The sequence below is a fragment of the Pezoporus occidentalis genome, unplaced genomic scaffold, assembly GCF_034315485.1.
Source record: "Pezoporus occidentalis ecotype Australia unplaced genomic scaffold, CSIRO_AGI_Poc_V1 ctg1, whole genome shotgun sequence".
Classification (NCBI taxonomy): Eukaryota; Metazoa; Chordata; class Aves; order Psittaciformes; family Psittacidae; genus Pezoporus; species Pezoporus occidentalis.
The window spans coordinates 13734815-13748014 of NW_026912778.1; the positions used below are offsets into that span (position 1 = coordinate 13734815).

At 40.8% G+C, this 13200-nt stretch overlaps 1 protein-coding gene and 2 long non-coding RNA genes across 6 annotated transcripts in view; 2 read left to right on the plus strand and 1 right to left on the minus strand.

The window, feature by feature from the left end:
• The window catches only part of LOC134175217 (uncharacterized), a 123847-nt gene that overhangs the window by 86426 nt on the left and 24221 nt on the right, over nucleotides 1–13200 (minus strand). The window lies entirely within an intron of this gene.
• Nucleotides 1–13200, plus strand: part of LOC134175281 (uncharacterized) — a 124091-nt gene that overhangs the window by 85539 nt on the left and 25352 nt on the right. The window lies entirely within an intron of this gene.
• MTMR7 (myotubularin related protein 7) overlaps nucleotides 1–13200 on the plus strand; it is a 46766-nt gene that overhangs the window by 9603 nt on the left and 23963 nt on the right. For all 4 annotated transcript variants that reach the window (XM_062639026.1, XM_062639106.1, XM_062638860.1 and 1 more), the window contains exons 2-4: nucleotides 8399–8521; nucleotides 12152–12314; nucleotides 12540–12697. In XM_062639026.1, the coding sequence (XP_062495010.1) occupies nucleotides 8399–8521; nucleotides 12152–12314; nucleotides 12540–12697 (444 nt within the window). The remainder of the gene's footprint in view (nucleotides 1–8398; nucleotides 8522–12151; nucleotides 12315–12539; nucleotides 12698–13200) is intronic.

Consider the following 13200-nt stretch of genomic DNA (forward strand, 5'->3'; position numbering starts at 1 on the left):
ACTATGAGCAATACAATAATTCTCTGTATGTTTTCAGTACTAAATCTAAACACTTCTGGCAAATGAAGTAAGACTTACTAACTTGAGGAAGCACTTTTTTCCCTAAATTAAAGCTGTTAGGTATGATTTTTAATAGAACACACAAAAAATTAGGAAATTACTCAGTTGCTCTCTTCTCCATTTCTAGATAAATAAATCTGGTATAGACTGAAAGAGAAAACGTATTATGGATGAGCTTTGTGTTACAATGTTGACACCATATTGCAATGCTAAATACACTTTACAGGTAATAGTAATTACTAAATAGTAATAGGTTACTGTTCACTACATCCACTATACAACGGCTGTTCAGCTATATCTGATAATATGGTCCTGAGCTCCCAGTTTTTATAGGAATCAGAAAATAGGGGTTTCTTAAGCCAAATTGTTAGGTAATATGTTCACTGTCTTGCTAACATTATGAGTGATTTCTCATAATTTTTTTCAGCTCTTTTCCAGTATTCTCATTTCACTTTAGACCTTTAATAAAGTTGACTTGTTTAGATTTTTCTTGATTATTTCCCCCATCCTGTCACATTTGTCCTGAGAAAACTTTTTACAATTCAGAGCTTAAGGTTTCTTTGCTTAAATGTAATGATTTTGGTATTTTTGGCTTGATTCTTTTGACATATACACCCATCCAACTCTGTGTAACAGGCTGATTGTTCATTATTTTACTGCACTTGGGAGAACTTTTCAGAGATGGAAACATAAAAAAGTTTCATGGATCAGCTACAGTTTTCATGATTCTTATGAAATAGAATAGAAACCACATTACATGGCAGCATCAGCTGGCAATTCAGTTTTCTTTTACTCTTGTTCCAAGTTTTGCGAAAAGATCACTTATTTTATCTTTTAACAAGTACAATACTATACTATCTTTGTGTGAAAAAGAAAAAATGTAATAGCATTTGGTCTTCTGCATGTTGTATTTTTTCACCCTCAGGAATTACGCTGAACACATGAATAGCTGGGGTCAACCAGGGTGAAGAAATCTCACATATTCCACTTGGCCTCAAACCATACCAGCTGTGCTCCTTTTTTCTCATTAGGCTCAAGCATTTGGCTTCCACAAGCTCTTCCCTTAGCTTTTGCGTGCCTGCAGTGCTGAAGCCTGTCACTAATTCCCAGGATTCAGTTTCCTCTTGCTTTCACTCACATGTGTAACCACATGTGTAACCAGGGCCAGGCCCCATTCCTTTGGGTCAACCTTTTGAGCAGCAAAGACTGTTGTGAAAGTGGTCTTTCTTTACCCTTGAAGAATCACTGAAACTCCTTTGTGCAGTCAGATGCCACGGTACTTGATCTGTTTTCTTCTGGAACTTGCTTTGGTAGTCTTTTGTTGTGGAGCAATGAATTTTAACCAACTGAATGATGGAGAAGCTCCTGAGCATGTGGCTTTAGCTGGACATTCCCTGCTTACCTTCAATTAGTACTTTTCTCCTGGCTGGGAGAATTTTCTGACCTATCTTCTTTTTTTTGTGATAAGTAATTAGAGGAATTGGGAACAGTTCCTCCTGAAGGAGTGGGGAGAACTTGCTGATACATGGGAGCAAAGCTATTTTGTTCTTGGGCTGCCAGATAGGTTTTCTCCTTCCAGGTGCACAGTGATAATTGTAATGGCCATCTCTGTGATCACCACAGCAAAACTTGGCAGTTTCAAGTGCTGTCTTCTTTTTCAGGTTAGCTAATACACAGGAAGCAAACACACAGACCGAAAACTTATGTAGTCAGAGTAAAAATCCTTGAACTGGTTTTCCCTAGTTCAGAATTTCATTTTATTTGAAAATCCCACAGTAGAGACCATTTTGCATCAGATAGCATCTTCACGCTGTACACAGTGTCATTGTGTCAGGAAGCAAAATGATGTGGAGAGGAGTGGGACTGAGGTTTTGCTCCAAGGCATGTTTTTTTCCCAGCATGACCAATCTGCTCTACAGCTTTGCTTCTCTCTCACTTCCCTAGTCAAATCTGAGTCCACAGTCAGAACTTATACTGCATTATCTTAAAGAGCTTTCCCATGCAGAGTCACGAAGAGCATGAAAAAGTAGCAGTAACTTCTGCATTTTTTTTTACAATATTGCCATACGTTTGGAGATACTGAAACATCTTAGAGAGGTAAGAATTAAGGTAGCATATTCAAGAAGCATTTGAAAATAGGCCATGCAGTCAGAGGACATCTATACTAAAACCAATTTAGGGTACATGGGTATTTTTAGGAATAACATTTTGGCACATCAATTTTTCTGAACGCTTTCAAGGTCGTATCTTTGCTTTTCTTCCTTAGGTGGGAGTCCCATTGAAACTGGTGGGAGTTGTGCCTGCATAAAGCTTTGACCCATGCTTTTTCCTAATATGACTTTTTTTTCTTGAATGACCTCCTGGCAACCTTGCTCGTAAGTCATTTTTCATGTTCATTCTCTGAGTAAAAAGTGCCTTCCATCTGGTCTTAATCTGCATTCCCTTTAACTTCTATTTTTGTCTCCTTTTTTCTGTCATCTGCATTGCATTGAAAATGGAGTTTCTGGCCAACTTTTTCTATCCCCATGTAAGGGGTTGTAATCATTGAAATAAATCTCTTGGCAGTCTTTTCTTTAAGCCTAGACAACAACAGTTATCAGGCAAAAAGAAACGACAGGGCAACAGCTTCAAATAAATTACTGAAGTTTTTACTTAGATGCCACTCTCCAGACTGGCTTGGTTAATGCTTTCTTTTCTGCTCTTTGAGCTCTTCCAGATTTCAGCTTTCCAGGTTGGCTTTGCTCTTTTTTACTCTTTACCTGGTATTTTCTGACCCGGTCTCTCCCATCAGCTGTTTGTTTTAGGCAAAGCACTTGTCCTTGCCCCGTATGCTTCTTCCTGATGTGTTAGTACATACATGATTTCTTAGCTTCTCCAATAGTCCACAGTAGTTTTTGTGAAAAAAATTGAGCACTTTTTGGAGAAAGTATGAGATGAATTACCGTAGTGTCTCTTTCTGATGTTATTTTGTTTTGATTTTACTATAAATGCTGATTTCTCAGCATGCTGCTACTTTTTAGATAGAAAAACGCAGCTTCTTCCGAACTACTACTGCAATGTAGTGTTCCTCTCTTGTGGAAATGAACATATTCTTATTCCCTCTAGACCATTTAAAGACACTGCTTGACTTGGCTTTCTTTTCCTGACTGTGAAGGTGGAGAAGAAGGGGGCTCATCTCAATCCTTTGATCAGCAGAATGTAATCTAAGATTAGGTTAGTTCTACTGTACTCTTTTCTTCCCCTGACCATGGGTGAAATATACTGCTTTTTCAGAAAGTCTAAGTAGCTGGAAACGAGGCAGAAGAAACATAGATGGAGCTCAGATGAAAACCTTGTAATCTATGCAGGAGGTTATTGCAGAGAGTTTTCAGAACAAGCTCTTAAGAGCATAGAGTCCCTTACTGCTCCTGAAGGCACTTTATGGCACTTATTATAAATCATAGAATCCAAATAGTTTAGGTTGGAACGGACCTTCACAGGTCATCTAGTCCAACCCCCCTGCAATTAATGAAATCAGAACTGTAGATTTGAATGCAGGTAGAGTTTAGTTTTAAGCAATTCCTTTTCCCTTTGGAAAAGGGAAATCCCTTCTGGATGTTAGATATGATCAGGTGGTTTATTATACAAGTTATTAGTAAACCTGCTTTATTTTTCTCATACTGCAGTCACAGTTGACATATGTCATTCAGATATAGGCAAGATTAAGCAACAAGTCATGCTAACTTTTCTTGAGCCGAATTTTGAGATTGTCAGTAATTTTAACTGACCCTTACAGTACTCTCTGAGGTCAGCAGAAATAAGGGCTACCTAAAAACTCCATTTGCTGCATCATCTCACAAACAGTACTGGTTCCTTGTTGACCCTGCAGGAGAGCTAATTCTGAGCTGTACTTACCCACACTGAAGTACTGAAAAACTGAGAAGCCCTTGTTAGAATGCAGAAAATGTATGTTATTGCGGACACTGTGCTGTGGCACAAAAAATTGTCAGTATATGAAGAATCCTATTTTCTTAATTAAATAGAAATTGCCAAGAGTTCAATTTAACTAGAGCAAAGAAACATAGACAGTTGGATCAAATATGTGTGTGTTCAGTACAAATAGAAGAAGTCTGGAAAAAATGTTGAAACTGAAGTTACTAGTTATAAATGAGATTGTTGATATAACAGGCATATTAGAAACTTAGTAGAAGAATAATCAATGTGACAGGCACATAGCGACAAATTACATGGGAAAGACAGGTGAAGTCATGGCTGTCAAAGAGCAGATTTTTTTGTCTTGAAGTAAACAGCGTAAAATCTTATAGATTGGCTACATCACAAAAGCAAACAGTTCCTGCAGATTGAAATCACAAGATTAAATAGGAAAAATAGAACTGTAGCAGCACATGACTGGAGTACAGTGTTGGGGCTGTACTACTGACTGTCCTACCTAAATAGTGGCATTGCCTGTGACAGCCTAACAAGATCAAACAGGGCATGAAGACATAAATGCAATAACAGTGGGAAACATCATTTACCAAGCTGAGATTGAGTAAATGGGCTGGGAGCGGGGTGATTCCGAGTAAAATTGTAGGGGATTTAAATAATTGCTTATATAGAGGCTATTTGTTTATCTAGATAAAAAAGAAAGAAATTCTAAATAATTCTAGGACCTGGTCTTAGTGACAGAAAGACCTGGTTCAAAATACAGCTAGAACCTCTGCTTAACAACAATTAATGCATTTAGATGCAGTATTCTGCAAAAAAAAAAAGAAGGGGGGGGGGGAATCTCCCATGGCAGTGTTCAACTTCAAAGAGGAAACTACGTGAAAATATGAAAACTGTTTAAAAAGAAAGAGAGCCAAAATTTAAAATGTTTATAGGAGTAATGAAAATTGTTTAAATATGGGGGCTCACTGCAAGCCAACTTCCAGAAAAAGGCTTTAAAAGACAAAAAAAAGCTTTGCATAGCTAAACAGCAAGGTGAATGAGGAAGAGGATGCCTCTTATTAAAAGGACTTCTTTTATTAGAAGCAAAAGGGCTTTCTTCAAGTTGAAGTTGTGCCTAAATGAGGAAAATACACATAAACAAATTAAATATATGAACAAAGTAAGGCTTTTTGAGAACAAAGTAAATATATAAACAAAGTAAGATTTTTAAGAACAACTTGGCAAAAACTGCTAGTAAAGCCATTTTCAAGACGTCTTGTAAAGTAAGTAAGTAAAATCCTGACAGAAACACTACAGGACTAATCAATGAATAAAGTAGGGAAGGTATTTAGGGACATGCCCATTCTGGCATATTTCTCTGTCAAGAACACATCAGGAGATTTGTCACCAATAAAAGTGTTATAAGAAGAGGTTTCAGAAGAAACTGGCAACCATGAATAGTAAAAAAAATACCAGGGCCAGACTGTATCCATGAAGTTAACTGACGTACAAAACTCTCAAGCCAGGAATGATGGTGTAATGTTTAAAAGCTTCCTTGTTGGAAAAAAAATTGAGGTGGTAATATGAAACCTAATCTGAGAAACTGGTATAAGTTGCAACACTTCCTCGGTCTCCTTCTAAATCATTATATTTATGGGTAAGTATGATAGAAAGGGGAAGAATTGGCATAGATTTCATAGAGGAACCCAGAATCTCTAACATTTCTTTGAAAAAGTAACAACATATGAACAAAGGCGATCCATTTGATAGAAGTTAGTTGGTCTTCCAAAACTCATTTGAGCATGTCCTTCATCAAAGGCTCTTGAAGAAATTTAAGTATCATAGTGCAAGGCATACAGGTCTCTCAGTAATAACTGATTAAAAAATAAGAAACAAAGAAAAAACTATGACCTCAGCTTAGGAAGCTCCAGGAGCTGCTGCTGTTTAAAAGCTGCGATAACATCCTAAGGGAGCACCAGCACATGCTAGCCTTTTATGCTCTTCCCTCAGCAGCTGCAATTGTTGGCTCTGAGAGATAAATTGCAGGGGTAGGTGAATCTTTGATCTCACCTGGTGCAGCCATTGTATTTGCTTTAATGAAACATGACTGACTGCACAGTTGTTATTACAACTGTTCCTAATTATGCAGATCCAACCTGTATTTTATTTGTAGCTCTGTATTAAAAAACAACCAACCAAGAGCTTTGTTTGTTAGTATTATTCAGTCATGGGGCTCTGATTGATGAGTGGAGAACGGGTGGGATGAACCAGCCTGTAAATCCATCCTTCAGCCCTGCCCTGCTGTGTGGATGTCTGCTTTGCTAACTACTTCAGCTTGTAGGGTGGGAGTGATGACTGCCTTGCGCAGGATCAGTGCTCTATAACACAGAGTCCTTATTGCCTGGACAACATTCTAGGTATGTTTTTTGTACAAACAAACATCATATTTATTGTTATTTGTGGGTTTTAGATGGGCACTGCCTATGTCTTTCCTTTGTATCATCCCAGCTCTTTTGTATCTCTTCTTTTGCTTACTACTGAATGCTTACTGGGTTAATGCCATACTTCTTCCATTGCTTCTTCCATTCCTCCTCATCCCAATACATGACCTCTGAAGTAGATGGTCCTAGGAAAAGACTTCATCCATGCTTTCTAGCTATTTATTTTGTTTAAAACAGATTATAACTGGTCTTGAGGGAGAGGACTTGGTTTCACTAGTTGTTTGATTTTAAGCATTTTGCTACCAAAATGGCTTATTTTGGTTTTAAGGATTTTTTTTTTTTTTAATTCCTGTTTTTAAAATAGTGTAATGCATTTGGAATACACATTGTAAGCATATAATTCTCAGGTGTTGGCATCATTTGGTTTCTGGTGTAATTTCATCAGAACTATTTCTGCAAAATTTTGAGAATACATTGCTACATCCCATCTCTTAGAGTATTTTAGAAGGTTTCTGACAATCTGATCTGGAATCTCTGGCACTTAAAAAAAAATGATTTTGCTGATGATTTTCTTTTTTTCTTTGTATTTGTTGCACCTAATTCTGATTTTCAGGAAATTAGTGCAAAATTACATTTATTTTAATGCAAAAGTGATAAGGTCTTCTTTAAATTTATTCTCTTTTTTTTTCCTCCTATTTTGTCAGAGCACCATTTAAGTCAGTTTCTGTACTTCAAACACAAGACTAGTCCCTTTTGATTTTAATGAGGACATATCTCTTCAACAGTTATCAGTCACAAGTTCTGAAAATGACTGGGTGTATGAAAGAAATTGTAAGTCGTGAGTGAAGAATTGAAGAGAGGATATAGAGATTAGCTAGTGGGTTGAAGATCTTTTGTAGCAGTGGGCAGGCTGCATAGGTCTGTGCCACTGCTTGCATGAAAAGCATGTGATCTCATACAATTCCAACATTATAAATCCAGATTAATCTTTTTCAGTCATTTATTACAAGTTATATGATATTGACCACCAGCATTCCTTGGTTTCATTTATTTGAATTAGGTATGTTTTTTAGGAAAAATCACTAATTTTAGTTTTAAAGTTGCTGTAGTAGGAAACGCATCAAACCCATGGTAGCAAACTGTTAAGTATTTTAGGCAGGTTTTATCCCATTTAATATCCAATAATTATTAAATCAATAATTTAATAATTTTTAATTTCTTTTGTTCTAGTTTCTCAGTCAGAAATGTCATATAGCATTAGATAAATGGCTATGACATATGCCATACACAAATATTAATGGTGCAGAAGCGGCAAGCTGGTGATCTGAGAGTTAACAACGTGTAATGGACTTGTCTGTTGTCAGGAGAGCAGCAAAGACAGATTTGCCCATTTCCTGTTCAGTGAGCCAGAGCAATGATGTGAAGTCCTTGATTCCCATTGAAAAGTGACTGAAGGCAAAAATTTCTGGTGCTACCAATGCTGTCAGCACTAATAGAAGCGCAGCGACAAACACTGGAACAGTTTTTAAACCATCAGCAGAGACTTGCCTGGGAGCCTGAGTGAGGTCTGCTAAAGAAAGATACTCCACCACTATTACTGTTGTTTTAATTTAGCTTCCTGTGTATCACTGATCATTCTGGAATGGCTTGAATGGACAACATGAAGCTAGAGGTTAGCTGAAGGCCAGGCCCTTTTGATAAGGTGAGATAACAGGAAAGAGCTCAAGTGAGAAATTTCTTTGGAAGTCTCTGCTAGCAGATTTTTGTATACAGAGGTACCACAAAAGGGTAGAAAATTAATATTAAGGTAGATCTGGAAATAGATAACAATATAACAGTATTTTGTCATATAGTTATACTTCCCTGATACTCATGGTACTGAAAAGAACATGGGCAATGGACAAAATGTGAATGTTGAGATCTTGCTATCACAGGCTATGTCGTAGCCTAATTACAATAATGTTTTTCTTTGTAATTTCTTTGTATAGGTGGAAAATGTTCGGTTACTTGATCGTTTATCTTCAAGAAAAGCTGCCCTAGGAACCTTGTATTTAACAGCTACTCATGTTATATTTGTGGAGAATGGTTCTGAAGCTCGGAAAGAAACCTGGGTATGAATTTTTGGGTTTTGTTTTTCAGTTAGCTGTAAGTGCATGTCACTTTATTGATGGTAGTTTTAACAAAACCTTGCAAAACAGTTGAAGCACAATAAGTCAGTTCATATGGATGCCTTTATAACTTTATAGCATGTGAAATTCCAGCCTAGTAATTTTTGAAAGTTTTCCATGGATTCTGGATATTGCAATACAGTAAAAGGAGTAGAAGGACCTTCACCATATGTACACCAGATGTGACTGACTGAGGAACAGCTGGTGTGAACTAGTATTGCTTCTGTCATCCAAGAAGAACGGAAGGAGAAATGCTTTGAATGGGAATTGCTGCCATTGTTCAGCTGGCTCTTGCCTCTCTCCCTGACTGCTTGTGCTGGATCAGTGGTTTTGCTGTTTGGTTTTGGGGCTTTTGGGGCATAGTGCAGAGTGGGATACTATACAATTTCTTTGCACAGTATTTTGAGGTATCTGTTTTGAGGGACTGATAACATATGTTGCGTGTGTATATATATATATATACAGATATAGCTCTGGTGTTACAATTTTTGAGAGGTTTTTTATGTACCTTAATTATTGTCCTGGGTTCAGCAGTAGCAGTCATTTTTCCCCTTCTTGGTAGCTGGTGCAGTGCAATGTTTTGACTTTCAGCTCGGGAACGGAGCTGATAACAAGCGATGTTTTGGTTTGGCCAAGGACTTTGTGAGCCTCATGCTCTGCCAGGGAGGAGGGGAAGCTGGGAGGAAGCAGAGACAGGACACCTGACCCAAACTGACCAAAGAGGTATTCCATACCACAGCACGTCATGCCCAGGATGTAACTGGGAGTTAGCCGGAATAGCTTGGTCGGGCTGGGGGGGCGAGTTATCGGTTGGCTGGTGGTGAGATATGTATTCTCTTCCCTTGTTATTTCCTTTATCATTATTATCATTGGTGGTAGCAGTAGTGATTTGTGTTATACCTTAGTTACTAAACTGTTCTTATCTCAACCCGTGGGAGTTGCATTCTTTTTGATTCTCCTCTCCGTCCCTCCGAGAGCAGGGGGAGGGCAAGAAAAGGGGGGGAAGTGAGCGAACGAGTTACCTGACTGGGTTTAAACCACGACAGTTCTTTTTGGCGCCCAACGTGGGGCACGAAGGGTTGAGATAACAACAGATCTGACCGAATTAATAGTCACTCGTCACAATGCTGATTTATTGGCTCTCAGAGTTGTTTCGCTTGATCCCACAGCTTCAGAATGTTGTAACTTACGTAGAGCCGGTATTTGCTGTGTTAGTGTTTATCAAGTGTGGGGCCTGGGCTAAGGTTCTTGTCTCACTGTGCTTTATGGCAATGGCTTGTAATACGGGCGGGCTCCAGCAGCAGGGCGGGACGGACGTGGCCTTGGACTTGTACCTGGCCGTCCGGCTGCTCCTCACCGTCCTGGCCCTCACCCTACTCTCCATCTTCGTGAGGCTGCGGGGAGCTGAGGGGGAGCGGCCCCGGGAGCCGGCGGCAGCCGAACCGGCCCGGGAGAGCGGCCCCGGGGACCAAGCGGCGGCGGGAGCGGGGCCGGAGGCCGCGAGGGGACGGCTGCCGGTGGAGGAGGTCGGGGCGGTCGAGGAGCAGAAGGAAGGGGCTGCCGAGCAGCGGGAGAAGGCGGCGGAGGAGCCGAGCCCCGCGGCCGAGCCCAGCCCCGCGACGGCCGAGAGCATTTCCCGGCAGCCGCCCGCCGAGCCCCAGGAGGATGCAGGAGACCACGCAGCATTTCCCAGCAAGGCAGAGGGGGAAGAGCTGGACTCAGGAAAAGAGAAGCTGGCGGTGGGAGAGCCGACAAGTACAGCAGCTGCACCAGCCCCAGTGACAAGTACAGCAGCATCGTTTGAGAGTTCTGAAGGTTTTGAATGGCCTTTGGGCATCCTTGGGACCTGCCTGCTGATTGTGATGGGGATCAGCATGTTGGCACACACACAGACTGTGTTCTACCCAAAACCATTTTGTCTGATCTCAAAAGTTAAGCAGAGTCAGGTCTGGGTCTTGTCTGGGGTTAGACGAGGATATAGGGGGACCAAGAGGTTTTCTCCAAGGCTGGACAGTGATGAGTGGCAGGGTATGTGGGACAGTATGGGCAAGTATCTAGTCCACTGGGCCCCTCCAGTGCTTTGGAAGCATCGGAGATGGAAGGCAGCTGTATGGAGTCCCCAGCAACAAGCTGCAGAAACTGCTGAAGGGGACAGTGAATTATTTTGAGCCTGGTGGGCCCATGGCACTTCAGGCCATCAGAGCAGAGATGCAACACAGAGATGGACTCATGATCGAGGGGTGGACTTAGCAATGGACAATATTGCCCAGGTTATTCATGAGTGTGAACACTGCACACAGTCTCTCCTGCTCTGGAAGACTGTTACAAGAGATGGAGCCTGACATCATGGACCAGATGGACTCAGCAGCTTTATAGGGACTGGTCCATGCACTAAGATAAGAGTGCACTGAGATAAGAGTGATGGTATATTGAAAATGTGGGATCTGAGCATGACGTGAATGGTATGGAATAAGGGGTGGATAATGTCCTGGGTTCAGCAGTAGCAGTCATTTTTCCCCTTCTTGGTAGCTGGTGCAGTGCTGTGTTTTGACTTTCAGCTCGGGAACGGAGCTGATAACAAGCGATGTTTTGGTTTGGCCAAGGACTTTGTGAGCCTCATGCTCTGCCAGGGAGGAGGGGAAGCTGGGAGGAAGCAGAGACAGGACACCTGACCCAAACTGACCAAAGAAGTATTCCATACCACAGCACGTCATGCCCAGGATGTAACTGGGAGTTAGCCGGAAGGGGCTGGGAGACTGCAGGGTTGGAGGAGGTATCGGTCAGAGCTTGGTCGGGCTGGGGGGGCGAGTTATCGGTTGGCTGGTGGTGAGATGATGTATTCTCTTCCCTTGTTATTTCCTTTATCATTATTATCATTGGTGGTAGCAGTAGTGATTTGTGTTATACCTTAGTTACTAAACTGTTCTTATCTCAACCCGTGGGAGTTGCATTCTTTTTGATTCTCCTCTCCGTCCCTCCGAGAGCAGGGGGAGGGCAAGAAAAGGGGGGGAAGTGAGCGAACGAGTTACCTGACTGGGTTTAAACCACGACAATTATGAATCCTTTGTCAATTTTCTTGCTAATTATTAACCCTGTCCTCTTTTGGTCCCACTATTCCTCTCCTGATTTTTATGGTAATGTTTCATCTCATCTAATGCAGTGTTTAAAATTACATCAGGACTCCCATTCTGCCAAAGAGGATGCTCAACATTTTAGCCTTATCTGATCAGCTCATCTTGTCACAGTGCAGACAGATGAAAAGAGTTCTTCTGCTGACAACTGCTAGCTTGCAGTAAAGCAAACAAACAAAAAGCTTTGGATAGCATGAGCAGGCTAATGTTTGAGCAGCTGAAAAACTCCAGAAACACTTCTTTGTCTGTAGGTGATTATCAGGCACTGCTTAAGCCTGAAGCTGAAGATAGGACCAAAAGTTCACAAGGAGGAGTCTGGTAATTTCCTGAAAGAGTAGTTTCAAGAAGCTACTGCGCCTGCCCTGGCACATCATTATAAATAACTGTTTTCCTTCCTAAAGATTTGAATCACTTGGCATAACCATTTTCAATTCCCTCGCAGGTTCTTCACAGTCAAATTTCCTCTATTGAGAAGCAGGCTACCACTGCTACTGGTTGCCCATTGCTGATCCGCTGCAAGAACTTCCAGGTCATCCAGCTGGTCATCCCTCAGGAACGAGACTGCCATGATGTTTACATATCTCTGATACGTCTGACACGACCAGGTAGGGGAAGGAAACTGCCCTGAAAGTCAATCCTCATCCTGAAGAGGAAGAATGTAGCTGTGCATCTTTGTCCTTCGCAGGATATGTGCTTTTGTACAGCAAAGCATACTGTTTTAAAAGGAAGTACATGAAATACAATGCCAAGCTCTGTTTTTGAAGTGTGGTTTCAGAATGAGAAATCTGAAGTGGTTTACTGGTTTTGTTTGTTTGCTTTTTCCCCCCCAGTGAAATATGAAGAGCTGTATTGTTTCTCATTCAATCCAAAATTAGATAAAGAAGAACGAGAACAAGGCTGGAAGCTTGTGGACCTCAACAAAGAATATAATCGGATGGGTATTCCAAACAACTATTGGCAGATTAGCGATGTAAACAGAGACTATGGAGTGAGTTGTGATTTTCTGTTATAGAGGCTGTCTGTAAAGTAAAGCAGCAGTCTGGCTGTGGATAACTGTAGTGCTTAGATGCAGGTTTCCATTGTGCTCAGTGCTGTACACACAGGTAGTAAGGCGCAGTTCTTTCACCCTTTCACACAGAAAGACACATATAGCATGCAAGAAAGGATGTGTCTTCATTTAACACAGAAAACATGTCCACAGTGTTTTAAATGTTAGTGCTTGACTGCTTGGGCAGAGGTTTAAATCATACCTAATGTTACGTGTCTGAATGAATGTTTTCCTGCCATGTAGGGTTATGTAAAACTACTACACAGTCATTTTAAGAAAAACAATACTTCTAATAGTGAACTTGGCAATATTTTTTCCTCACTAGCAATTCTCACAATCCTTTTGAAGCCTCTGTGAGTGACTGTTTACATTTTTCAGCCATTTGACAAGTCATGTATCTTCCTAGCTGCCTGCTGTCCTGCCTAGTTCAATCTTGTTCAATT